General features: G+C 36.9%; 1 protein-coding gene across 12 annotated transcripts in view; it reads left to right on the top strand.

The window, feature by feature from the left end:
* The window catches only part of ppfia1 (PTPRF interacting protein alpha 1), a 46,102-nt gene that overhangs the window by 1,981 nt on the left and 16,515 nt on the right, over positions 1–27,606 (top strand). For 3 of the 12 annotated variants that reach the window (XM_051134518.1, XM_051134516.1, XM_051134510.1), the window contains exons 3-21: positions 2,646–2,747; positions 3,604–3,768; positions 5,959–6,033; positions 6,164–6,265; positions 6,603–6,827; positions 6,909–7,055; positions 7,389–7,523; positions 10,533–10,577; positions 11,133–11,216; positions 11,332–11,463; positions 13,954–14,016; positions 14,100–14,182; positions 14,266–14,407; positions 16,586–16,809; positions 18,795–19,026; positions 21,467–21,496; positions 23,038–23,162; positions 23,285–23,454; positions 26,813–26,909. In XM_051134518.1, the coding sequence (XP_050990475.1) occupies positions 2,646–2,747; positions 3,604–3,768; positions 5,959–6,033; positions 6,164–6,265; positions 6,603–6,827; positions 6,909–7,055; positions 7,389–7,523; positions 10,533–10,577; positions 11,133–11,216; positions 11,332–11,463; positions 13,954–14,016; positions 14,100–14,182; positions 14,266–14,407; positions 16,586–16,809; positions 18,795–19,026; positions 21,467–21,496; positions 23,038–23,162; positions 23,285–23,454; positions 26,813–26,909 (2,378 nt within the window). Of the gene's footprint in view, positions 1–2,645; positions 2,748–3,603; positions 3,769–5,958; positions 6,034–6,163; positions 6,266–6,602; positions 6,828–6,908; positions 7,056–7,388; positions 7,524–10,532; positions 10,578–11,132; positions 11,217–11,331; positions 11,464–13,953; positions 14,017–14,099; positions 14,183–14,265; positions 14,408–16,585; positions 16,810–18,794; positions 19,027–21,466; positions 21,497–23,037; positions 23,163–23,284; positions 23,455–26,812; positions 26,910–27,285; positions 27,298–27,606 lie in introns of all 12 variants that reach the window. The other 9 variants (XM_051134517.1, XM_051134508.1, XM_051134519.1 and 6 more) reach the window with 7 other exon arrangements.

The following is a 27,606-nucleotide window of genomic DNA, read 5'->3' as shown; positions in this document are numbered from 1 at the left end:
AGAAACCAGCCACTGCTCAACCTTCTGTTTGTTCATCTGTTTTAATTGGCGCTTAATGTTTTTGTCAGCTGTACAAAGAAAAGTTATTGCATCGATATTGTTATTTTATAGTATTGTATAGGCTGTAGGGGTGCAACAATACAGTTTGTCTACGGTTTAATACGTACCTCGGTTTTTAGCCACGATGTTTGGTTCGGTTCTGATATCTTACCACTTCAGTGTTTTTTGTTTTTTTTTTGCAACAAATTAAAATACTCCCTTAAACCTCTGTACATTGAAAAAAGCGTGGTTTAGTATATGTCTGCTTATTTTTTCTTTTGAGAGAGGTTTTATTTTTTCGATTTTCACGCAAAATAGGATGGTTTCATTCATACTGGACGCTAGAGGGCACCCTCGTGCAGTAAATCCACATATGCATCAAAGAAGTAGCACTTTTTTTTTTTTTTTATTGAACATATTGAATATAATATACATATACAGTGGCACTAACAAATGTAAGCAAACAGATACCTAGCAAGGCACATATCTAACAAAACAGATACAGAGTACCAGTAAAAATTACGTATATTCTGTGAAAAGGATCAAAAAGAAAGGAAAAGGAAAAATAAATAAATAAATAATAATAAAAATAAAAAAAGTGTAAATAGGGGTCTTTTCATCCCTCTTCATGTAAATCAAGTTTTCTTATTATTTCAACAAGTTTCTGGGCCTTTTTACCTTTCATATATTCTAAAGACGGAAAGTAATTATAAAGAAAGTCTTTTTTAAAAACAGAAAAATAAGGTTTTGTCTTCATACATTTGCATTTGTGAAGAAAAAATTTGCCCAGAATCAGCATTATATTAATGAAAAAATCAATCTTTTTATCATCTAACATTATTCCGAACATAATGTGGTTTCTAACAAAATTGGGCAGTGACTGGATTTTTGTCTCCAACCAATAAGACATATTTTCCCAGAAAATTCTGGAATACACACAAAAAAGAAAAGATGATCAGTTGTCTCTATGTCAACTTGACAGAAAATACAGGCATTTTCTTAAAATTAAACCGGTGTCTTAAAAACTCACCCGAGGGATATATACCATTAAATATTTTGAAATGAGTTTCCTTTGCTTTAGAAGCCACTGGAAAGCTAGTATATTGTGTCTGTAGTTTTTTAATAGTTGGTTTATCATAACTTGGCAAAATCTTGTTGTAGTATAAAGATATTGGATATAGTACAGAATTGAAACAAGAGCGAATAATTTTGTTGGGAAGCACTGCTTTGAGGTCGTTACCATTAAAGAGAAGTGATGGGAGTTCACATGACCCATCTGGAATGTTGACAATAGTGTTTTGTACTAGACTTATAAAACTTTTTGGAATGGCCTTTAAAACACGCTCAAATTGCTTATGTTCACAGTGTAAATTGTATTTGGAACAGAAGTCACTGAAAGATAACAAACTCCCATCCTCATTCATCAAATGAAGAACTGACCAAACACCCTTTTCAAGCCAATCAAGAATACATAGAGACTTATACCTAAACACCATAAACCTATTGTTCCATATTGGGGTTCTGTGTGGAGTGAAATTGTGATTATAAGAAGTAGCACTGATTACGTTCCATTCTAGCTATTGCTGTGAGTCTGTGACTGGATAAAAAAATATAACGTTAAACGTTTTGAATGATGAAATGTAAGGACAATAAACACTCGTCTACAATAATATATGGCTAATCTGTGTTTTTCAAGCCATCTCGTGTATTTTTATAAGCCATTGCTAATCGACATACATAGAATATGAGCACAGAATTTATCATCTGCCTCATTCTGTGATAAGAATCCACGTCAGATCACATAAGGAAGTTATTTCAAACACTCGACTGATGTTGTGAATTAAAAACAAGTTATAATGTTTTTTTATAACTTTTGTTTTTATAACTCTTGTTGGACAACAGGTTTAGAAGGGCTTATCATTGCATTTCATTAGAAGGGAAGATGTCCTGGGTGTGTTGCTTTTTCAAATATACACGGGGAGGCGTTTCCTCATTTCAGCACGTAAAATCGCGGGCACACATACAGCAGACTCCGAGAGAAATAAAACAAGGAAGTTATTTAAATGCAGAACCGAAAAACCGCAATTCACAAGCGCATATTGAACCGTGGAGGTCGTACCGAACGGTTCAATATCATATTGAGAGTTGCGACATCTCTAATAGGCCGCAACTACTAATTGCTGTAATTGATGAAAATAATGGACATTGAACTATCCAGTTCACTCCTGCAAGTCAGATGAAATTACAGCAGCTTATAAGGTAATTTTATTGATAAAACACTTCTGAGAAATAGAAGTCACAGATTGAGCTGCTGAATGACCTGAGCGACCAAAATGTATATATATTTTGCAAGCATATTGTGATGAGCCTTTTATGTCACAGCACTTCAGTACAGTGGAATATAGACCTAAAGCAACTTAATAGAACTTTTGTTCCCTTGTTAACCTAATTTCCCCATGGTATATGTGGCATTACTTTGAGACCATCCAGGAGCTTGCTAAATGGTTTGATTGAGCTGATGGTTTGTGTCTGATGGACGCCCAGTGTCACTTTAAGCAGGATCCTGTTTAAAATCATTTTTGTGTGTGTGTTTCATGGCGCTGAAGGAATTTGCTGCTCTTACAAAAGAAGTGAATATGTGTCGAGAGCAGCTGCTGGAACGAGAGGAGGAGATTGCAGAGCTGAAAGCAGAAAGAAACAACACGCGTGTGAGTTCTCACAAACATTTATATGTTATTTATGTTTACAGATTTGTTTGTTTATTATTTTTTATTTTTTATACTACCAATAACCAAACATTGTTTTCCCTTTAAACAAAGAAGAAAGTAGAGCAGATCAGCTTCTTTGCATATTGTTTAATGGATTATCACATCCACAGTTATTTATTCAGTGCTGCACAGTGAATTAGCGTAGTATCATTATCTCTTCTCTCAAATTACTATTCATTGCAAAAAAAAAAAGTCTGTTACCAGTTGTCATATGAATAGGCAATCATTAATGGCACTGATTTTAGTCTCATCGTCACATTAATGGACTTTTTTTCACATATCTGGCTTGTGCAACAGCAGAAGTCGTCATAGTTGGTAAACTTCTATAGCAGTAAATGGGAGACTACCACATTTTTTTTTTTTTTGCATTCGCATTTGCTCAAATAGCAAAGGAAAAACTCCACTATAGTGTTTACACAACTTTCAAAAAAGGGGAAAAAATAGAGAGCATTTAATAACAGCAGTCGGAAGAAAGAATGATGTAAAATTTACCGTCACTCCTGCGTTAGACACACCCTCACAGAAGTGGTAACTAGTTTTTTTGTAATTTGATTCGGAGGTAATATAACACTGAGTATAGTGTTATAAATGTACTGTATATGCATAAAAAAAATGAAAAAATAAACTTTGGATAATTTCCAGTGCTTATGACAATTGAAATGCATTACCACAGTCTTGTGAGAAAGTTTCCATGATTTCAAGGCTAAAATGATCGTAAGGCTCATTTGTTTGGATTCCCAGTGTTTCTCCTTTTGACTTTAACTGTATGTAATCTGTGTTGTGCTTGTGATCCCAGTTGTTGCTGGAGCATCTGGAGTGTCTGGTGTCACGTCATGAGCGTTCTCTGAGAATGACTGTAGTCAAGCGTCAGGCTCAGTCTCCCGCCGGTGTCTCCAGTGAGGTGGAGGTGCTCAAAGCGCTCAAATCTCTCTTTGAGCACCATAAAGCCCTGGATGAAAAGGTACTCAGCACCTGGAACCTCACATGTGTGCCGTTAACATGTTAGGGATGTGTTATATGTAGGGTTGGGTATCGTTGGGTACCCAATTCCAGTTCTGATCTTTATCCTATTTTAGTTTGATTCCAATAAGATAAAAAAAAAAAAATAGGTGAAACATTTAGATGTCAAACATACTTATTCTGCCTTTTTAGAAAGTGTTCTGTTTGAGCTGAATAACATGAGCAAGCAGAACACTTAGGTCTTTTACAAGGGGGTGGGATCGGGAAAGGTCCACGAGCCGGGATTCGAACTCTGGTCGCCCTCAGCGCAATGGGGCTATATGTCGACGTGCTAACCTCAATGCTATTGGTGCCGACTTGCCTATGGTTGTAACAAAAAAATACCACAGCAAAATCAACTAGACTAATACATTTTAAACATTAAAATGTTAAAGACAAGTAAACAGTCAGTAATAAGGTAGGAACAAACAAACCAATTAGCAATAGTATAAATAAAAAACACTATAGTTTTCTTTTTATAAATGTTATATATCAGGGGTGCTCAAACTCGGTCCTGGAGAGCCAGTGTCCTGCAGAGTTTAGCTCCAACCCCAATTAGACACAGCTGAAGCAGCTAATCAAGCTCTTACTAGGTAAACTAGAAATGTCCCAGCTTGTGTGTTGAGGCAAGTTGGAGCTAAACTCTGCAGGACACCAGGACCAAGTTTGGGCACCCCTGTTATATACATTAATTGTCATTAAAGTTACAAATGATATTCAGTCAAGATCAGTGAATGATTTTCTTTTGTTCTTTGATTAACATGAATGACAAGCAGCACGTGTTTATTAGCCTTATGTGTTTATGATGATATACTGATGTATTTTTGTGCATTTTGGTCGGTAAATGTGAAAGAGAAGCACATTTAGGCTCAGAACAAATCTTCTGCAGGGGAAATGCATGGAATGGTTCGAGAACGGACACAGGCCCACACTGGGGCCGCTGTCACACTGTGCGTGTTCTTTCTAAGCAAATCATTTAAAATCACATTAAAATGCAAACGCAGGAATTGCTAAGATGCACGGTTCTTGGAAATTTGGATCCGGTTCTAAAATGGAACCAGTTCTTGATGCCCAACTGTAGTTATATGCAGGGGTGCACATAAGTGGTCCGCAGGTGCGCATGGATGACCAAAATAAAAAATGCACTGTGTATATAAATTCATATCGCTCATTTGCATATCGACATGGTGGATAGATGTTGCACAGATACCATTTTAGATCGACAAACTATAATACTGTGTAAGATTTCTGTTCGAACTAAAAGAGTAAATTGTATTTACTGTGTTACATTATGTGCAATGTGAGGACTAAACCAAATCTCCAGGTGCTCTTATGAGAACCAGGCTGAAAAACTTATGTGCAACCCTAGTTATATGCAGTGTTGGGGGTAACGCATTACAAGTAACGTGAGTTATGTAATCAGATTACTTGTTTTCAAGTAACTAGTAAAGTAACACATTACTTTTTAATTTACAAGAAAATATTTGAGTTATTTTTTCAAATAAGTAATGCCAGTTACTTTTTTTTCCCCCCCATTTATTGATTGAAAGCTCTCCTGTCTCCATGTTGAGAGAAATCAGGAGTAAGATGTTACTTTAGTTCTAGACTAAATGTGAACATGCATTAATTCATCTCACTTAGAAAAAAAACTTCAGTATTCCTCAAAATGAATAAAAACTATTAATTAAAAACTTAATTAAATGTTAAATAATACAAATATCCTTTATGTATTTAATCCCATTTTATTAACCACTCTGCTGCTGGCCTTTGATGATCCAATTCAACCATAATAAGCAAAAATTACTCTATAAATTAACATTTGTTTTTCTTTTTTTTATTACTAAAGAGTGTTGAAGTCTCTTCTTCTGCATTCTGCTGTACAGACATGAATTTACTTTTCCTTCAGATTGAAGCTTTTGGTGTAAAAGGGCTTTTACATTTGCAAAAAAATATAACTTTTTAAATGAAAAACAAACAAGCAATCCCTGCCAAGATTTGAAAAGTAATGCAATAGTAAAAACACATTATTTTCCAAAAAAAAGTAACGTAATTAGTTACTTTTTTAGGGAGTATTGAAATATTGTAATGCATTACTTTTAAAAGTAACTTTCCCCAACACTGGTTATATATGTGATGTATTTGATTTGATCAGGTGAGAGAGCGTCTGCGTGTGGCTCTGGAGCGATGCAGCATGCTGGAGGAACAGCTCACGGCTGCTCATAAAGAGGTGAGACCTTTCAAATCACAGCCTCAGAAAAGAATCATAATGGAATAATCAATCAATAATAAAAGAATAATTAGAGAATAATCGTAATAATGTTATGGATGGGTTAATGTTTGTCTCTGGGTTGTTGTAGCTGACGTTTCTCAAGGAGCAGAACAGTCAGAAAAAAGTGATGATTGATGGATCAGCAGAAGTGAATCATAGCTCTGATGCAGCACCAAACACTAATGGCAAGGTAAACACCATCAACCAAAATTTAGATGCTCCAAAAGTGTTTTTGTTTGTGTTGCAAGCCTTTACTATGACTTTTTATCAATTAACACATAATAAAATAAAATTTTGATATAAAATAAAATAAAAATACTGAATAAAAGTTTAATATCCTCCAAAAGCAAAGAAGAAATATCTTACTAATGCCAAAATTTTGAACAGCTCTGTATGTGTGTGTATAGTTTTACTCTAAGTGATATTTTAAGTGAATAATTCATAATTTATTTGAAAGCATTTCTGTTAAACATTATTAAAGATTCTTGTCTGCATATCCCAGTGTAAAACATGTTGTTTGTTTACAGCAGCGCTTGTCAGACGTCTCTATGGGGGCAGAGGAGGATTGTGGGAAGGACGGGGAGCTGCAGGAGGCGATGGAGAGACAGAGTAAAGAGCTCTTACACCTGAAGGAGCGTGTGGCATCTCTCAGCAGCCGTGTCACTGAGCTGGAGGAGGATCTGGACACGGCCCGCAAAGATCTTATCAAGTCTGAGGACATCAACAGCCGCCTGCAGAGAGACTTACGGGAGGTATGACAGAGCCTTCATACCACAGAGTAACACATCTGCAGGAGCGTATTTGTGACCACATATTCCTGTTGTTTCTGTCAGTCTCTGGCTCAGAAAGAAGACATGGAGGAGAGAATCACCACTTTAGAAAAGCGTTACCTGGCAGCTCAGCGAGAAGCCACGTCTGTCCACGACCTCAATGACAAACTAGAGAATGAGATCGCCAACAAGGACTCCCTAGTCTGCCAGGTCTGCAGCGCATCAGCCGTCTTTTCTGTCACCGTTACTCTTAGAAAAATAGAACATTTATTTACTTGGTTGTCTTTCTAATTTGACAACATTAATCAATAATAAAAATTATTACAGATTATATTCTCAACAATCTAAGTGAGAAGTTGATTTAAAAAAGTCAGTTTTGTTCTCTAAGCAATGAAGTTGTAGTCATTACTTACTGGTGTCGGCCCACAGTTTTGGGTTCTGGCTGTAATGTGCCAGTGATTATCTGTGTGTCTGTGATTAACCAGTCATGAAGGATCATAAGTTCAGGCTGATGTGTGTGTGTGTGTGTGTGTGTGTGTGCAGATGGAGGAGAAGAGTCGGCAGCTGCAGGAGCGGCTGGAGCTTGCGGAGCAGAAGCTGCAGCAGACCATGCGTAAGGCCGAGACGCTGCCAGAGGTGGAGGCAGAGCTGGCACAGAGGGTAGTGGCCCTCACTAAGGTACATGTCGCACATGCATGCTATCATGTCAGGGGCCAAAATGAGGCTGTGATTCCTCTGATTCCTCAGGCTGCTGTTTGATTTCTTTGTATGTTAAGAGTACTACATTGACATTAGATAACTGAACAATAAAAATGTTGAAGTGACAGTAATTTATTACTCAAAATGAGCTTTTTTTACTTGGTAGTACTGGTACATTCAAATTCAAAAAGTTAGGAGCACCAGCAAAAAATCCTAACAATGAAAATCTTTTTCTACTTGTCCTGGCATTTCTTGTTAGTGACGCACCAATGAGAAACACACCAATCTTGATTTTGTGGCCAATTCCAGTGTGTGACCTTACCCAAGCATTCCAATATGCAGATATTTTCATAACAAATGAGCCGCTTAAAATGAATAAAGTTACCAACATAACTGATATTTAAAATGCTTAGCAAGCATTCCTTTGTTTGCGTTTCGTATATCTGCATATAGCTTGTACATCCTTGTTTTGGTTTCACCTTTTGAATACTGAATATATACTATTGATAGATGCTGATATAGATAGCTAATTCCTCTCACGCAGGCGCAGAACACGCATGCAAGTTTGCAGTCAGCTGTCTGTGCGAAGTTTTCAAGTGTAGCTTTTTGGTCCAGATTCTGTCGCCACTCGTTCTTTGAGCAGGGTTCCCACGGGTTCTTAAAATCCTTAAAAGTTTATGAATCTAAAAAAAATTTCAAGGCCCTGGAAAGTTTTTGAAGGTAAACATAAATAGATACAGGTCCTTGAAAGTGCTTGAATTTATTTTGTGCAAGACGTTCCCTCCGATCCGCTAATGTCTTATTTCGCCAACACTTTGTGGGCTATGCATACTAGCCTGCTTGATTTACGTTACATGCATTTACGCGTGTTTCCCACGTGAGGTACTTGCCAGAGATCCAAAGGACCTTGGCTAGATGTAGAGGTCAAATATTTTTCAGTTTTATGCAAAATAGAAATACAACAAATAGAATATCGGATCTCTGTCATATGGACAAAAATAGATTCAAAAAATAAATAAATAAAAAGCTTTTTTGCATATTTGTGTTTGGCATATGATAACTGTAACAATGTATCTTACAAGGTAACATGATGTAACCTTGCTCTCACTTGAAATGTGTCCCCACATTAAGTCCTTAAATTTGAGAATATTGGACCTGGAAAGTCCTTGAAAGGTCCTTGAATTTGAAGTTCAAGGAAATATTGTAATGCGTTACTTTTTTACACTAAAGTGTGGGAACCCTGTTTAGAGTTGGATTGGTGTGTCCCGAACTTAAAGTGCTTGACGTACTTGAATTTGACTTTTTGAAATTTAAGTCCTGAAAAAAACCCATGAAAACAGTCTTATTATGAAAAGGTACTTAAAGTCCGCTGCAGAATTTTCTCCTCTTTGCTTCTGATTTCAGCGTCTCTGGCCTCTGTTAATGACCATTTATGGACTTCATAATTTTTTTCTACACAAATTACATTTTGGAAAATGATTGCAAGTGCAGTTTATGAAGATCGAGACAGAGATCAGCTGAAATAAAACCAAAACCCATTTGGAGCAAAAACTGATTCCGAGCTCCCAGAATGCAGTGAAAGGGAATGATTGGCTAATATTATCCAATCTAAAATCTGTATTAAAGTGAAGAATGTAAAGATGAAGGTTGATTATTTATGTAATGTTGGATGGCTCACAGCAGGCATATACTGTGTAATTAGCGAACGTTTTGAAAATGTTGTGTTGTGCGACCAACAGACAAATTATCTGCACTCGCACAAATGCTCCCAAATATATTTAGAGGTCACACAGCTTAAATTTCTGGCTCTAATGTGAACAAAACATTCTCAATTTCAAGCCCAGGCACAAATTCGATTGTGTCTGCTCTCATTCATTTGTGATCACAGGACGCCACAAAACAACTCTACTGGAAGTCCTTTTGTAACCTATATTGAAATGTCTGTTCAATTCATTTTGTGGTGTGAATATGGTTTCATAACACGTGCATGTGATCTGAGTGTTTAACTCACATGTGGGGATTTTTTGTAAATGAAAATGCAAAGTTTTAATTTGCTGTTTAGTTTATTATTTTTCCACTGGAGTTTACAGTCAAAGAGTTTGAACGTGTTTAAGACAATATGGTGTGTGCACATTTACATCCAGGTTGTTTTATTTAATTTAATTCCTAATCTGTGCATGGAAAAACACTTTTCAAAGCCTCTTCTGTAACAGTATCATACCACAGAATTTTTCACCAAACTACTTAAAAATAAACTCGGCAAGCAACGTGCAGTTTTGTTGCAAACAAAGATGGTGCTAGAGACACCAGTTTTAAAGTGTTCTGAGCATGGCCCCTCCCCTAACACTATAATAACACTATATAGCACATTAGCATTAGTGGTTCGCCCGCTCAATTGCGAGTTACTGTCATTAGTTACTATAGCCTAGTTTGCTAGCTAGCTATGCCTTTGTCAAATAAATACATATGACCTGGTCGCAATAATTTACAAAACAGTTCGGTATTACAATTGATCATATGAATTGCAATGTGGGTGAAACGATTAAAAGATTGCATTATGATCATTTGTCTGTTAACTGAGTGAAAATGTGATCTGGAGTTTGACGATCTTTGCGGTCCTGATGTGAAGGTGTGTATTGTAGTGAGTTGATCAATTGCAAGTAGTTTATTTTGTGAAATAGGCGTCCATCTTGCACATGTAAGAAGAACATCAGCGCAGATGAGAGGATCTGTGTGTTTAACAGTCATGAAGCCATTGCAGTGTTTTTACCTACTGCATCTTCACTTACTGTTGTCTAATTCCTTTTATCCTCTTTAATTGTGTCGTTTCTGCTGTTAAGAGATCAGAACTTTCCCATGTTCCCTCTCCTCTGTGTTTGACCACAGCTCTCTCTCTTTCTCTCTCTTTCTCTCTCTTTCTTCTCTCTCTCTCTCTCTCTCTCTCTCTCTCTCTCTCTCTCTCTCTCTCTCGTATGTGTGTGTGCATAGCGTTCTGCATGCAGTGTCTCTCAGGATGGTCGCTCACAGATGAAGGTACAGGAGCTTGCGCTGTTGTTCTGACAAGGGATGGATATTTCAAATCATTTTCTAGTCGAGTACTTGGGTCAAAAAAAATTTGTTTAAAATAAAATATGATTCGAATGGTACAATTAGTTGGTTAACAGTTTAGAAATAAGATGTCTTTAACATCTTAACCAGTGCTGAAACAACAAAATATACTTTCCTTTTTAAAAGCAGACCCTGGAGTTTGCCTCTATTACTAGTAGTTTTAGTTGTGGAGCGAGTACTCGACTAGTCAGTTGCTTGTGCACATCCCTGATTAATCCTGATGGTCTTCATGTCATTGTGATCTGGTTCATGCTGGTGCCTGTCAGGAGTTCATCATTCCACCCATGTGAACCGAACACAGGAACGCCACACTGACACTGGATTGAGATTCTCACATTAGTTTGTCTTCACTAACTACAGACACGGCTACAACTTTTGCTTGTGAAAGTTCGGCTTGTTTTTGTCACAGCATGATGAACCGTTGTTTCTTTTTCTTGTGTTTGTTACTGTTGTAGTTTCTTATTCATGTATCTCTCGCAGGCAGAGGAGCGTCATGGGAACGTGGAGGAGCGTCTCAGACAGATGGAAGCTCAGCTGGAGGAGAAGAACCAGGAGCTGCTGAGGGTGAGTAAACATCAGACTTTCTTCAGCAGTGCTGCCACATGCATCTGACTCACTCACACTGGACATACTGTGGTATGAACACAACAGCTGCTTTATTCTTATATGATGTTTTAAGGCCCGTCAGCGAGAGAAGATGAACGAAGAGCACAACAAACGTCTGTCCGAGACTGTGGACAAACTGCTGTCTGAATCTAACGAGAGGCTGCAGCTGCACCTGAAGGAGCGCATGTCTGCGTTAGAGGACAAGGTACGACCTCAACTCATGCATTGCACAGTCACACATCACAAGTGGTTGACTGTTATACTGACAAGGCCGATGTATCAGCCGCCATTCACGGTTTCTCTGTTCGGCCACTAACTTTGGAAGCAGCACCTTTATTTTGCCAGAGTTGATAGTGCCAGCACCTGAGCACACAGAGATCCTGTTCTGTCTTCATTAGTTTACTTCATTAGTCTCTGTTTAACAGTTCTGTCTAATAAACTATTAGTATTATATATTGTGCTTTCTATTACTAGTTATAGAAAAGTCCTCTGAAGTGTGCATTTGTAGACTGCATATAAACAAGTGTGCTCTGTGTATAACATTCACTCCATCGAATTGGGAGGAGAGTTTAGCTGTCACTGAACGTGCAAGAGTACTGTATGCGCACCACACAATCTTTGAAACTGCGCATACTTTGTATGCTGGACATGGCTTTCTAGAGTGTATACGTTGACCATCTGTGTTCGCGCGTAACATCAAGTGGAGTATAGACCTTTTTCCTTAGCAAACGATGAGTGCCGCCATTACGAATTCTAGCGTCCGGTTGGATGCTGTTCTGTTCCGGTCTCCATAGGAATCCATTCAAATAGCACCCATCTGTTTTTAATGTAGGTAACGTCGGCATCTTCGTGTCATCTACACACTCGTTAAACTTTGAGGAGTGAGGCACTGACAAATGATGGTCATTTGGTGCTTTGGAGCCATGTGCTTTTTAAAAACATTTTAATACGTTTAACATTAGATTATCAGCTCTGAATATATGCTAATTTGACTAGAAACATTGGAGACCGGAATTGCAAAGCATCCTCAGGCATGACTTCCTCTTTCAGGATAAACATCTATAGAGGTTATGCATGTGACGTCACCGTCAGTTGAAGTGGCTGTGGCTCTGCCCACTGAGTGGCAAAAAGACTGAGTGGCAGCAGTGGTTTCAGTGTGAATGCTGCGACAGAATGACAAAACGCATCTAAATTGAGAAAGAGCTTTGCGATTGACTGTACAAAGAGATTTGAGAAATCTGAGGTATATTGTTACAGACTGCCAAAAGCTACAGAAAAGAGAAGCAAATGAATCGCTGCAATTCACAGAAACAAATGAACTTAAGGCAGCGAAACACGGATATGCAGTTTTCATTTCATGTTAATATGTTGAATTGTGCAGTGAAATCGTACCCTATATATTGTATTATAATGTTTCATATTGACAGCTCATCAATTAAAATATTTACCATCTAAAATTCTGCATATCTGGATGTTTTTAAATAAACACTATATAAGTTTCACAGTTTATTTAAATTTTTGGGCTGGATGATATGACAGCAGATATACCATTGATATAGTTGATCACCCAGATAGACCAACCTATGTAGTATTTACAAAATGCGTTGACAGGCAAATTTGCTTTATTTATTTCCCCGGCATTGAAATCAGGCACATATCAGTAACCATGGACCACAGGGTATTTGGTTTTAAGTTGTATGAAGTTGTAAGCAACACTATATCAAGTGCAACAACCTTTAGTTTACCTGATTATCAATTTGTTTTACTTATGTTTTCGCAGCTGCCTCTTTTGCCACTCATTCCGGCTGAAGGTGCATGTTTCGACAGGAAAGTTACATCAGTGCATACCCTCTATACTTTGAAAGGCTATGCATTCGACTGTACACATATGTTAGCGTACGCATACAAAAACAAAGTATACTTTGGCCTTTTTACTGTGCGCACTATTGGTTACAGTCAGGGCTCATTGAGGGGGGGAGCAGGGGGATGAAAATGACAAAAAGCATCCCCTCTGTAAAACCATCATCCCCCCTTACCATCCCCTTTAGATTAAAATGCTGTACATTATGTAATCGTCATGCAAATTAAATAATAAAATTCTCTACTTATAATAACGGTGATCTGCCAATCAGAGCTCGGTATTAACAAGCTGGGCGCTTGCTCATGCATGTTATCTTTATTTTTAGCGCAAAATATTTCAAGCGCAACTTCTGAAGTTTTTTTAAAAAGTAGACAACATAATAAGGTATGGTATTTCACTGATTAGAGTTTAAAGACATTCCCTTAATATTACAATGTTATTGTGCTTTACTATGTATGCCTTTTTTTTTGTTGTTGTTGTTTTTTTACAATTCGACCACTGATTATAGTGTTATTAAAGATTTCTTCGTTTTAGAAACTGCCATTATAGATTAAAGAATCAAGAAGTTGTCATCTGAAGTACAAATCTGTTCATGAAAAGTTAATGACTTTTTCATTTCATTTTCAAATTATTTATTTCTACTTGAGTGAATTGTATGCACAATAAATATAAATTTAATTTCAGCAATTGTTATGCACAAGTTTTTACTGTGATATCCTATATATCGGCTTTATATCAGCCACCTGCTAATATATCGGCATCAGAAAAATCCATATTGGTCGACCACACTGTCTGACATGCTTCAGGCTCACGTTTGTCTTGTGTGTGATGTAGAACGCTCTGATCCGAGATCTGGAGCACACCAAGAAGCTGATAGAAGAGGCTCATCATGAGAAGGTCAGTATCTGCTGCCCATCCACTTGCTCGCTCATGAACTGCTGTGATTTCTGTTTGTTATAAGTGTTAATCTGTGACCTCAGGAGCAGCTGCTCATCCAGATCGAGACCATGAGAACAGAACACGAGCGCGGCCGCAGCAGGAGCAACTCTTTGCTGCATCATGGGTAACCTAAGGCCGTTCATTGAAAATCAGCCGTGTTATTCTATTCTGTGCTTTGATTTCTGAATGTGGCTTTATATCCTGCAGACGTTCTCATGTAAGCGGCACGCCAGATTTTAGGTACCCGGTGTCCGTGTCGTCAGCGATGGACAGTCACTACAGCGGTGCGCTGGTCCTCAGGCGACCACAGAAGGGCCGCATGTCTGCGCTGCGAGACGAGCCTTCAAAGGTGAATGTCCCGTCTGCTGTATGGGGTTAGACTGTGACAGAGCGTCACCTACAAAACACACCATTCTGATTCTGTACACTGAGCTTCTAACATATAAGCCCTGTTGATACAGAAAATCAAATCTGCTGTGATGAAACTCATGCGTTGATGATTTATTCACAGTGGAGATACGAGTTCTGTGATACATCAATAAAAACGTTAACAAACTGAACTTGGACATAAATTCATATCAGTGATTTTTGGTAATGCTTAGATACTGTTGTAGTTTTTATTAATATTTTGAACAATTTTGTTATTTTTATATTTCCTATTCCATTTTAATGTAAAAAGTTTTTTTTTATGTTTGTATTTTTTTATTATTATTATTATTATTATTATTATTATTTTTTAAATGAGAAATGTTGCCTTGCTGATTATTATTATTATTATTATTATTATTATTAAATTGGTTTATTCAAATAATGGTTTTATGGTTTTAGTTAAGTATAATAACCCTGATTCATATTTGATTTAATAATAATGTTTTATTTATTCATATCTTTTTTTATTTGTATCCTATTTATAATAGAAAAATTGATGCACTTTTATGCTTTTTATAACTCAAAATAATGAAAATTGTGGAAATAAGCAGAAATATGTGTATATATATTTTATTTATATACACACATATATATAATATAATTATTATAATATATTATTATTATTTTTATTATTAAATTGGTTTATTCAAATAATGGTTTTATGGTTTTAGTTAAGTATAATAACCCTGATTCATATTTGATTTAATAATAATGTTTTATTTATTCATATCTTTTTTTTTATTTGTATCCTATTTAATAATAGAAAAATTTATGCACTTTTATGCTATAAACACATATATACACACATATTTCTGCTTATTTCCACAATTTTAATTATTTTGAGTTATAAAAAGCATAAAAGTGGATCAATTTTTCTGTTATTAAATAGGATAAAAAAGATATGAATAAATAAAACATTATTATTAAATCAAATATGAATCAGGGTTATTATACTTAACTAAAACCATAAAACCATTATTTGAATAAACCAATTTAATAATAAAAATAATAATAATATATTATAATAATTATATTATATATATGTGTGTATATAAATAAAATATATATACACATATATTTCTGCTTATTTCCACAATTTTCATTATTTCGAGTTATAAAAAGCATAAAAGTGCATCAATTTTTATATATTATATATATATATATATATATATATCATATTATATATATATATATATATATATATATATATATATATATATATATATATATATATATATATATATATATATATATATATATATATATATATATACAGGGGTTGGACACTGGCCAATATAGTGTTGGAGGTTTCATGGATATGTTTGCACAGCCTGGTGGCCTATCTTCACTGATTGCACACTGCACCAGTAAGAGCAGAGAGTGAAGGTTGAGTATGTGCACCCAATGGATCAAACATTGTACCCTTGTATCAATTGTACAAACATAGTGCCTTGTATCAGGATGATAATGCACCAATACACACAACAAGGCTGGTGACAGAGTGGTTTGATGAACATGAAAGTGAAGATGAACATCTCCCATGGCCTGCACAGTCACCAGATCTGAATATTATTGAGGGATGTTTTGGAAGAGCGAGTTAGGAAAAGTTTTCCTACGCCAGCATCACGTAGTGACCTGGCCACTTTTTTTTTTTTTTTTTTGCAAGAGGAGAATAGCTTAAAATCCTTCTGGCTACTGTGCAGGACTTATATTTGTCATTCCCAGGATGAAATGATGCTGCATTGGGCACAAAAAGGCTCAACAACGTACTAATTGTTTTTAAAAAAACAGGTGTTTCAGTTTTATTGTCCAACCCCTGTATATATATATGTGTGTGTGTATGTGTATATGTATATGTGTATGTATGTATATATATGTATGTATGTATGTGTGTATATATGATTATTAGGGAGAGGGGGAGTGGGATCAGGAAAGGTCCTCGAGCTGGGATTCGAATTGTGATGCCCACAATGGCGTTATATGTCGGCGCACTGCCCACTAGGCCATTGGAACCAACAGAAATAACTTATTTTTACGTAAAGTAAACAATTCAGCCATCTGGTGAAAATGTTTAACGTGTGCTATTTGTCATTATAAGGTGCAGACGCTGGATGAGCAGGACTGGGATCGGCTGCAGCAGGCTAATGTTCTGGCTAACGTGGCTCATGCGTTTGAGAGTGACATGGACATGTCAGACATGGAGGACGATAGAGAGACAGTCTTCAGCTCCATGGACCTCCTGTCTCCTGCTGGACAGGCAGACGCTCAGACTCTCGCCCTGATGTTGCAGGAGCAGCTGGATGCCATTAACAATGAGATACGGTAGCACACATCCCACGATCCCTTACTTCACTCAGTGACAGTCTGCGTTTGGAATGATATACTAACTATTACAGTATCATCAGTACACACAATAAAGATACAGAATCTCTCTCTCCATCTCTTTCTTACTCTGACACACTCACATGCAGAGAGAGAGACAGATGCATGCCACAGGAGGTGAAATTTGACATGCTAGGTTTAAACTTTTTTTTTTTGTTTGTTTGTTGTTTTTAAAGGGGTTATCGGATGGCCATTTTCCACAAGCTGACATGATTCTTTAGGGTCTTAATGAGAAGTCTATAATATACTTTGGTTAAAATTTCTCTGCTAGTGTAAAAAAACCCTTTTTTTACCTTGTCAGAATCAGCCCTGTTCAGAGCGAGCCTTTTTATTGCATGGTCCTTTAAATGCTAATGAGCTCTGCTCACCCTGCCTCTCTCTTCTGTGGGGTGACAAGCCGGTCTGTTTACGTTAGCCACGTTTAGCTGCTAAACTTGCTAACTAGCCCATTATTAAGAAAGGCGATTTGCAAAGGCGTGTAAAAACCCTTCACTTCTGCTGTAGGTGAAGCTGCATCGCAAATGATATGTGCCAACAAAGACGCATTTATGTAGGTCGCCAGGCGCATTTCCTTCTAAAACGAAAGTAACGTTAATCCTCTGCGTCTTCAGTAGCTCAAATGTCAGGAGTAAATGATGACTACTATGATCATTATTACATCCAACAACAGAGCACCTCAATCGCTCATTCGGAGACATTTTTGTCTTCCCCGGCACCAGAGTAGACCCAGTGGCGGTCGGAATCGGACTGTAACAGCTCAGTCAGGGCAGGTCTATGGTCATGTCAATCGACTATCGTAGGAGCGGCCTTTGTCGTGTGATGCTAAGAATGGCTTGATTTGAAAAAGGAGATATTTCTTATAAAGATTACAAAAATACCACTGGGTAGATTTTTATCATAATAGGGTGGTTGTATACACACACTGCCAACACACATTTATGTTCAAACAACATGTAAAAGTGAGTTTTGCATCCGATAACCCCTTTAATAGCATCTCTGAATTCAAAACAGCGTTTCTGTTTTAAAATTTGTTAGCAAAAATGGGTTCACCTTGTTAAGTTTGGTTCATTTTCCTGGGCTTAAATGCACCATGGTCTGAGCGAAAGGTATTTCCAACACTGATGTTTACATGTATTCAGAATAAAGACTCAATAAATGCAAAAAAACAAAAAAAAACCAAAACAAGTGACTATTTACATGTGTGTAACAGCTTATTACAGAGTTTTTGCATAAACATACTCCATGTGGTCGTACTCAGCACCGACACTGGCTTGCAACCAAATCCCTTTATAATCGCATTGATGGCTCAGTTAAAGTGAAACATCAATTGAGCTTGATCCGAATGAGATCAGATTAAAGCAGATGATGTAGACCTGAAATTGTCTGACCAACAGGAAAAAATATATGCATGTAAACATTTGAATACGATTGTCCTCATCAGATTCAAAAATGCTTTGAGACGTGTGCCGTGACACCAATGTCACGTACGTTTTACACAGATTTTTGTCTTTGGAATGCGTGTATGTTTGTACTTTATTTTTGTACATTATTTTCAATAATGTTTGTATGTCTCACTAACTGGTCTGAAAAAAACTTTCTAATTAGATGTGTCATCAAGGCAGAAATGGCAGTTATACTGGCAGTAGCTCCAGTGATGACATCATTATGACATCATTACATAGTTTTGTTCATGTGTAAATAAATGCACAGTTTCAGTGTTTAGGGTTCACATAAACAGAATCTAAAATCAGTTTAGATTCATTGAGACTGATGAAGGTTAGTGCATGTGAATATACCTAGTGACTTGCTTCTTGAAAACAATTTATATGTCATGAAACACTAAGATTTCTGTATCGTGCACTGATGGGCGTGTTTTTTGCTTAGGGTGTTGTTTTTGATGTGAGCGTGATTATGTGTTGTGGCAGGATGATCCAGGAGGAAAAGGAGAGCACAGCAATGAGAGCCGAGGAGATTGAGAGCCGTGTGGGCAGCGGAGATGATCTGGGCAGCCGCTTCCGCTCCATGACGTCCCTCCCGCCCTCGTTCCACAGCTCTTCACACGCTGAGTCCTCGCCGCCTGGATCGGGTCACTCCACACCCCGCCGGCCGTCCCGCAGCCCCAGCCGAGAGCTAGATCGCATGGGGGTCATGACCCTGGTGAGCCGCTGATTTTCAGCCTGTCATTCACAATGTCAAGTGTTGTGTAGTAATATATGTGTGTGTGTGTCCCAGCATTACCGCTCTGAGCCGTGTGTCCTTCGGGGAGTGGCATACAGCAGTTCTCTGTTGACATGTGCTCCTGTGTTTGTGCAGGTATCGCCCACAACTGACCAACTGATTGTGTGCTTTTCAAAAATAAAACCCTTTGATTTTCTTTCTGCCGTGGCGGCTGTACAGGAAGTTTACTGAAGGACTTCCTGCTCCATTCCCTAGACGGGCAACAGGGAAATGAGCAATTAGACCTTGAGAAGATCAAGCAAAACGCCTGTTTACTCTGGACTCAAGCCTCATCCAAGCTAGTGTTGTCACGATAGCTGCGATTCAGTAGCTGATGAACTCTTGGCTCTGTCATTTTATAATTTGTATTTAGTTTTAAATAATGGCAAATGCCTTTAAATTATAATGATTTAACAGAGTATTAAAACGAGAACAAAAGACAAATAACAGGCAGAGAACAAATGACCATAATAACCATAGAAAGACTCACCATAGATTTAACCACACAGCGCTTGAAGATTTTTATGTGTCCCACAGCTCAGCATTTATGTCACTGATTGATTACAATGCTCAATGTTTCAAAAACAGAGTGTGAATAGAAACATTTCACACAGTTCTTCCAAATTAACATCTTTATTGAATTTATTAACAGCACCCCCCCATAGTAACTGTTCATTCTGTTCTGTGTGATTTAGCACAGGTAATTTATGTATATTTATAGATTTATATACAAAATATTAATTTCCATCTATATTTAGATACTTAACTACAGTTAGTTGATGTATTTGTATGGTAGAATTTCAGTGAAGTTCAAAAGATCTGAATTTACATCAGAGGCAAATTCCAGATTAGCCACCAGACATCTGACCTTTAATCACCTGACAGCCCTAAAAAACAGACTTCCCATGAATACATTTTTGTATGTAGAGGCACTGAGTAGGGATGCACCCAAATGGAAATTCTGGGCCGAAACCGAAAATTCCGGATGCACTTGGCCGAAAACTGAAACCGAAAATGCTTTGTAATAATTATTTACGAATTTATGAAATAATATAAAGTAATTTCGTAAGACTTTTTCAATTTAAAAATTATACTAAGTTTAAAAAACGCAAGGCAATAAAATAACCACATTTGTACTGAAAATAACTATTACAATTGGACAGAACAATACAATTGGACAGAAAATATTAGGGGTGTGATGAGACACTTATCCCACGAGATGAGACGAGATTTTTAAACTTAAGAAATCCTCAACGATCAAATATATAGGGAAAATAGTCTTTTATTCAACTGAAAAAGACAAAATGCAAAAAAAAATGTACTTACATTTTGAACTTTATGAAATTAAACTTCCATTTTAATGAATTATATGCCGTAATAAACACCATTTAAGCTAGAGCTTCATGATTCTGGATAAATTGAGAATCCCAGTTATTTTTAATAAATTGGAGACCGTGATTCTCTCACGATTCTGGAGAAAAAAGATTAGAAAACTAAACAAAATAACGGAATTTACTAGTGGTTCTGACAAACTGTTCATTGCTTAAGTCTTTTAAAAACCTATATTTATTTAAACAAAATAATAATAAAAAAAATGGAGTCAGTGTCTCACATCATTAATACTTGTTTGACTATTGAATTCTGAATGAATGATTCAGTGACGCACTTTTTTAAATGAGCAGTTGTCGCCACCTCCTGGCATTATCCAAATAATGTAAAGTCAAAGCTATTATTATCAGAGCATGTGAGCAGGTCACAGAGGGAGCAGGTCAGTGGATGAGAGGATAGCATCATTTTACCAGTGTTGTCCAGAACAGCTGTCCTATAGCATGTTACAGCACAGTAGCGCTACTGTAAACAGGAACATACTACATAGAAATTTCCTAATTGCCGCTTTTCTCTTTTGGCTGAAAACCGAAAATTCGGTGCATCCCTAGCACTGAGTGCTGGTAGAGTGAATCTTCACCTCGAGCGGCTCTGTTCTCAAGTGAAATCACTAAATAAAACTCGACCGAAACTGTTTCTGACATACGGCCACAGGTATGCAGTAAGTAATTAGCTTGGTTCATTCAGGTATGAATGTTCTTTCATCTGTTTAACCTTTTGGCATCACTGTCTGCTGCTGAATCACTGACATCCAGAGTAAACAGCCTGTTGGTCCTGTCTTTGTGTTCATATGTCTCTCTCAACAGTTCCGTGTTACGCGTGACCTTCTTTCCTGCATGACACCAGCATTGATGCTTTTGTGCTTTTCTTAATGTGTGTTTGTGTGTTTCTAAATCTTTCTCCTGCTAGGATACCATTCACCAGCTTCTGTGCTTATGTTTGAAATGCTGCTAACTGTTTCTTCTCTTTCTCCATTTGCTTGCGCTTCCAACAGCCTAGCGATTTGCGGAAGCATCGTAGGAAGGTAATCTAGAAAAACTGCGTAGCCGCTTGTGTAATCCTCCTGTAACATCTGAATCTTAAAGACCTTGACTTTTCTGGATATGTTAACATGTAGACGTCTGCGTTACAGTGCACATGTGCCACACAGAGCTACCTTCATTTACACTGAGAGCTCCTCACAGTATTAGCATGCAAAAACACTCCCAGACATTTTATTCATGACATTATGATCAGAACCATCAAGAAAAATCTAGTTTTTAAATGCATTTTATTAATCTTATTGTGAACATTTCATTTTATTGTTTGACTTAGTAATGTTTAATTCAATAATCTGTTTCATTCTGGGCAGTTACACCATCAAACAGTGTTGTAGTTTAGTTAAACATGTACTCCATCATCTGACGGCTGCGTCATGTTAGATTCATAGATGATTCTGAATTAAATTACTTACTTCTGTGGAGCACAAAAGATGTTTTGAAAGTCAGTTTGGTCCAAAAACCCAACAGCAACACTTTTTTTGCATTTCACAGAAGAAAGCCAGTCATACAAGTTTGAAAGAATCCGCTTGTTAAGTGGTGACGTAAGAAATGCTGTTTCCAGGTCCAAGCCTCAACTCACTTTATTTGAGAATACTGTCTCAGCAGCCATTTATGAGCACTGTTTATGCATTTTAAACATTTAAGCTAACGTTTTCAAACGTATTAATTTTTTTTATATTATGTAATATATAATATAATATTTATTTTATGTGTATATGCATATACACTGCCCTCCAAAAGTTTGGAAACGCCCTAGAAAAGTGGGGTTTTGGACAATATTGGCAAGAATCCTTTTTAATTTGTGATAATTTTGCGCTGATAAGGGACAACACAAACTACGAAAACATATTTTATTACATAAACAGTTTATACATAGAAAAAACTTACATTTTCAATTCATCAAAATATCCACCATTAGCAGCTGTTACAGCTCTGCATAATCTGGGCCTAAATTCATTGTATTCTAAACTTAATTGGCAATCAGTTGTTGAAGCTATTAAGGTGTGCTGACCCAAAAATCTTTTAAAAACCTGGGCCAAGTTTAAACCAGTAACCAGGCATCACAGCTGGCAAAGGGGCATGTCTGACTTTGACATGCATATATTGCCATTATGATGTAATCAAAATGAAAATTATTTTTGCTGCTCTTCAATGATAATGTCAAGTTACTTTAATGTATTTGCACCAACCACACTTTGCCAGGGGTGTTTCCAAACTTTTGGAGGGCAGTGTATATAATTTATTTATATATATTTATTTTCATTGTCTGGCTATCTGGGATTTCAGTATGGAGTTAAAGGGTAGGATTATATATTTTTTGGTAGTATTATATCATATTGTGAGCGTATATTGGCACCGTTTGTTGTTTTCTCATGGCATGTGATGGAGTGCTTGGACCCAGAAGCGGTGACACATGACGTCAGTCTTAACAAGCTTTGATAACCACTGTATCAGTCCTAGTTCAAACATGTTTTAGGTTTGCGTGTTTAATGCTGCTGTTAAAAGTGCTTGTGTTTGTGTTTAGTGCGCACAAGATGACAAAGCCACAATCAGATGTGAGACGTCTCCCCCATCCACCCCGTCCTCCATGAGACTCCATAAAGGAGCACTGCACACTGCCAGCCATGAGGACATCAGAGACGTACGGGGGTCAGTCACTCACCACCACCATTATAGTGATGATGATCATTAATACAGAACCAGATATGTGACGTGTGTGTGTGTGTGTGTGTGTGTGTGTGTGTGTGTGTTGTGTGTGTCCGTCCATCCAGCACTGGGCTGCAGGATGGAGCAGGCAGCAATCCCAGCAGCAGCAACAGCAGTCAGGACTCACTCAACAAAGGGGCCAAGAAGAAAAGCATCAAGTCCTCCATTGGCAGGCTGTTCGCAAAGAAAGAGAAGGGTCGACCCAGTCCGGTGGGAAAAGAGTCTCCTGGGCCAGGTGTGCCTTCATCTACACCTCATCAGACAATAATATATTAGAGAGTAATATTTCAAAGCTAAATCAAACAAAGCCTATTTTCACACTGTTACGTTAACTCTCTTATCACTGCTATGAGAGAGTTTAACTGCCTCATTTAAATGAGAAATAGTGCAATAATGAGAACCTGAGGAGATTAAGAATACAGGTTGATACACAATAACCAAACCAAAATAAAGAGGAGTTAAAGTAGAAGTAAAACTGGATTAAAAAAAAAAAAAAGATTACTTGGAAGACATGTGATAAAGAGTATAGACAAGCAAAACATTTAACAAAAAGGTCCCATTAGGTAACATTGGTTAATGCTAGGGCTTAATCGCTAAATAAATTTTACTGTGAAAATTTCCACAAAAGATTATTGAAAGCTATTTTTGTATTAAATGCGAAGGTATCAAGCAGACATTACAAATTGTAACTTTAGAAAGAAATAGTTTATTTGATTCAACATAGAATTTATTACACATAAATATTTAGGCTGCAAAGGCCTAATGTAAACTATGGAACTTAAAAGAAGATAATTTGAAGAACAGTAAGTCTTCATGAGTCATTAATTCATGTATCGATTCGTTCAAACGGCTGATTTATTCATGCATGAAGTTAATGGCTCTCTTTATGAATGGGCTTTTGAATCATGGGTTCACAGGATTTGTTCAAAATGCGGATTCATTCAGAAACTAAACAGTTCAGCTCAGAGGCACGCAACAATTCTGTTCAAAGGTATACGTTCTCTGCAAAATTGAGCAAAAACACATATTGTGTTCATAATATAATGTAATATCAACTTCTTATGTACTGAACTGTTGTATAAAATTCACATTTAAGCTTGTGATAGATTGGGACAATGTCAGCACTTGTGCCATATTGCCCTTGCTGCCCCTGTGTATATATATATATATATATGTATATGTATATATGTATATATATATATGTATATATGTATATGTATGTATGTGTATATATATATATATATATATATATATATATATATGTGTATATATATATGTGTATATATATATATATATATATATATAATGCTAATGTTACCCAAGCATTCCAGAATGTGAATATTTTCATAACAGTCGGGAGGCGACAACACCGTCGGCTTTTGTCACTGCTAGTTCTTTTGAAGTTGGCTTGGTATGTCCCAGCCATGAGGCCTTGAAATATGACATACTGTCCTAATAAAAGCCAAATTTTTTTTTAAGGAGTACCAGTCTTTAGAAAAAGACAGTTTGAACTTGGCAAATAGTAATAGTAATAATGCACATAGCCGTATTATGCTATTAGCCCATTTTTTTTGTCGTGGGCAGTGGACATTATGTCTTGATATTAGAGGTGCTACTATAAGGAAAGCCAAATTTTGAGCAAGTAGATCTCTATTAATTTATGTGCATCCATGCTTTAGTTTTATTCATAGTAAAATGTCAGTGATGGATAGGTTATATAAAACTAAAACTATTGTAATGTGTAAGCATGCAAAAAATTCCCATGCGCATGTGAATAGTTTCTCAGGACACAACAAGTTTCTTGTGTGCATGCAAAAGTCTGTATTATTATTATTATTATTATTATTATTTAGGGGCTCTGTATGTTGTCACTTTGAGAAAATCAATGAAAAAAAAAAATATTTACAGATGACTGTACTGTATACAAAATATAAAGCTAAAAATAATGCTGTTGATTTCTGTTAAATATGGTGTAAAAATCTAGGTTTGGAAATTTGAGTCTGGAAAAGTGGAGTATGGTGTGTGGAGTGTCAACAAGTACTGTCAACGAGTACTGTTAACAAGTACTATTATAAAATTCCATATTTGGTGTTACAGTATCAAGATTGAACTTGAATAATCTTGGATTTGGAATAATGCACAGGACTGAACTCTCACTACAATATAAATATATTTATTATTCTGCTTAGCTGAAAATACTGAATTATTGCACACAATGTCACGATTGCATACATGTAAAACCATTTAAATATTGTATATTTAATAAAAAAAAAAGTTTAATGGCAGTACATGATTGTCAAGTAAAATAATCTAGGCCTTTTTTAATTTAATTTAAAAAATCAGATATCAGGGGTTATCAGGAGCAACAAATTACAGTTTCGACATTTCCATACATTATATTCTGCATTGTATATAGTTTGAAAGTTTACAGCTGGTATTAACATAAACTGGTGTTTTGTGATTGGATCATTGAGTGAGTCAGAATCACATTAAGGGGCATTTGTTAGATTTTGATGTATTTGGCTGAGCTGTGGTTTGGATGGCTCGCCATATGTATTAGATTTCTCTAATACATAAAATAAGTAAGCTTGACCAAAGTTCAGGGGAAAAGAGTTTATTAAAGAAAGTCTTGTAGCATAGCCGTCTTCTAGATCTTAACCCATGTAAGGGTAAGCTTCTTCCTAGTTTCTTCCTAAGTTCTCTATAGCTTCTGCATAGCTTCTCCATAGCTTCTCCCATAGTTCTGTCTGTAAGACAGAACTTTATACCTAAAGACAAATAGCTAGAAACAATAGATACTGTCAGGACCTCCCACTGGAGATCCTGCAGTCTACAAGAAGTTCCTGAGAAAATGCTGTTCCTTTGTTGTTCTAAATGTATGGATCATTTGGTTCACACCTTTACAGAGACCGTTCCTGTTGATTGCATCTGGGGCACAGTCACAATGTAAATGCATCTGTGTACAATTACACATCTTTCACGGTCATACTGCACTTTTCGTTCCATTGACTTCCATTCATGCGTATGCGAATGTGTCAAACTGGAAACGCAAGCTTGTAAGAAAAGTTTTGCATTTCACTGCATTTCAGAGTTCAAAGAACTCTGACCTGCAAATTTGCATCACGTTAAACAGTGTAACCAAAAGCAGATCGATGTGTGACAGCATGACCTCGTAGCTGTATTAAAAGTACATAAATTTAAAACTGCAGTGCTGCAGGGAGGAGGAGTAGATTGTATGTTTTTACATTTTAGATGTATTATTATTTATGTGTTGAATTTAACTTTTTAAAAAGATGCTGCAGAGCATGACATGATATCACAACCGTTGGAGCGTCCGAGGGAATTTCGTATGCTCAAAGTCTAGTGTGACTGCAGCTTTATTGTGAAGTGATGTGTAGCTCACTCACCAACACGAGATTCAGACTTCATTGCTCTGTACCAAAACACAGAAATATACATGATACCACTGTTGTAACCTTACAAATCAAACATCTGAAAACATTACACTCATGAGAAAAAACAAATGTAATGGTCCTAGAATAAGCTTCATGTTCCTCTGATCAATAGGGTGTTTGTTTGTTTGTGTGAATCAGCACTGGCAGGTACGCCTGATGGAGGAAGCACACAGGATGGCATGACGCTCGGAAAACTGGGCGGTCCTGCAGAGAAGAACCGAAAACTGCAGAAGAAGTGAGTGACATGTCAATAGCGTTTAAAACAGGATGAAGAAGTGAGTCGAGTTACTTGGTCTTCAGTGGTTGAGTTCAGTTCTTCACTCAGCAGCATCACTACTGTCAAGATGAATGATACTTTCCTGCCATCATTTCTGCTTCACCGCTTAATCATAGCACCACCTGTTTTAATTTTGTTCACCATGAAATGTGAATGTGAGGTGTTGTTGTTAAACATTCAGTAGTGTTAGTGTTTGGCAGTCAGTATCCCAGCAGAAGAGGATCTGTTATGATTCATGTCTCACCTTCCCATCAGTCTCTCAGTGTCTCATTCTGCTTGTTTTTCCTCCTCTCTTCTCCTCTCTCCCTCCACTCTTTTCACATGTCATTCATAGCCCAAAGTCAGGGTAAGTGACCATAGACCATCTTGATAATGTTGGAGCAATGTAAAGCATGATGGGCATGAAAACACCTGCATGTCTCATGCTTGCTGTGATGCGCTCGAGCACTACTAACATTCTGACCTTTACAAACACAATTTCACCAGCTGTATTTGGTGGTTGAGATGACCAGATGATAACTAGTGGTTTCAGTGTCATAACTATTGATTAATTTCTGTGAAATTAATTTGATGTTAAGCAAAGCTGCAGAATGTGGGATGTGGAGCCAGAGAGTCATTCTTGTTTCGGTGAAGAGCATTTGTCGTTTTACACTTC

The sequence above is a fragment of the Labeo rohita genome, chromosome 18, assembly GCF_022985175.1.
Source record: "Labeo rohita strain BAU-BD-2019 chromosome 18, IGBB_LRoh.1.0, whole genome shotgun sequence".
NCBI classification, from domain to species: domain Eukaryota; kingdom Metazoa; phylum Chordata; class Actinopteri; order Cypriniformes; family Cyprinidae; genus Labeo; species Labeo rohita.
Note: the sequence above shows the minus strand (reverse complement) of the source record. Positions and strands in the feature narration are given on the sequence as shown.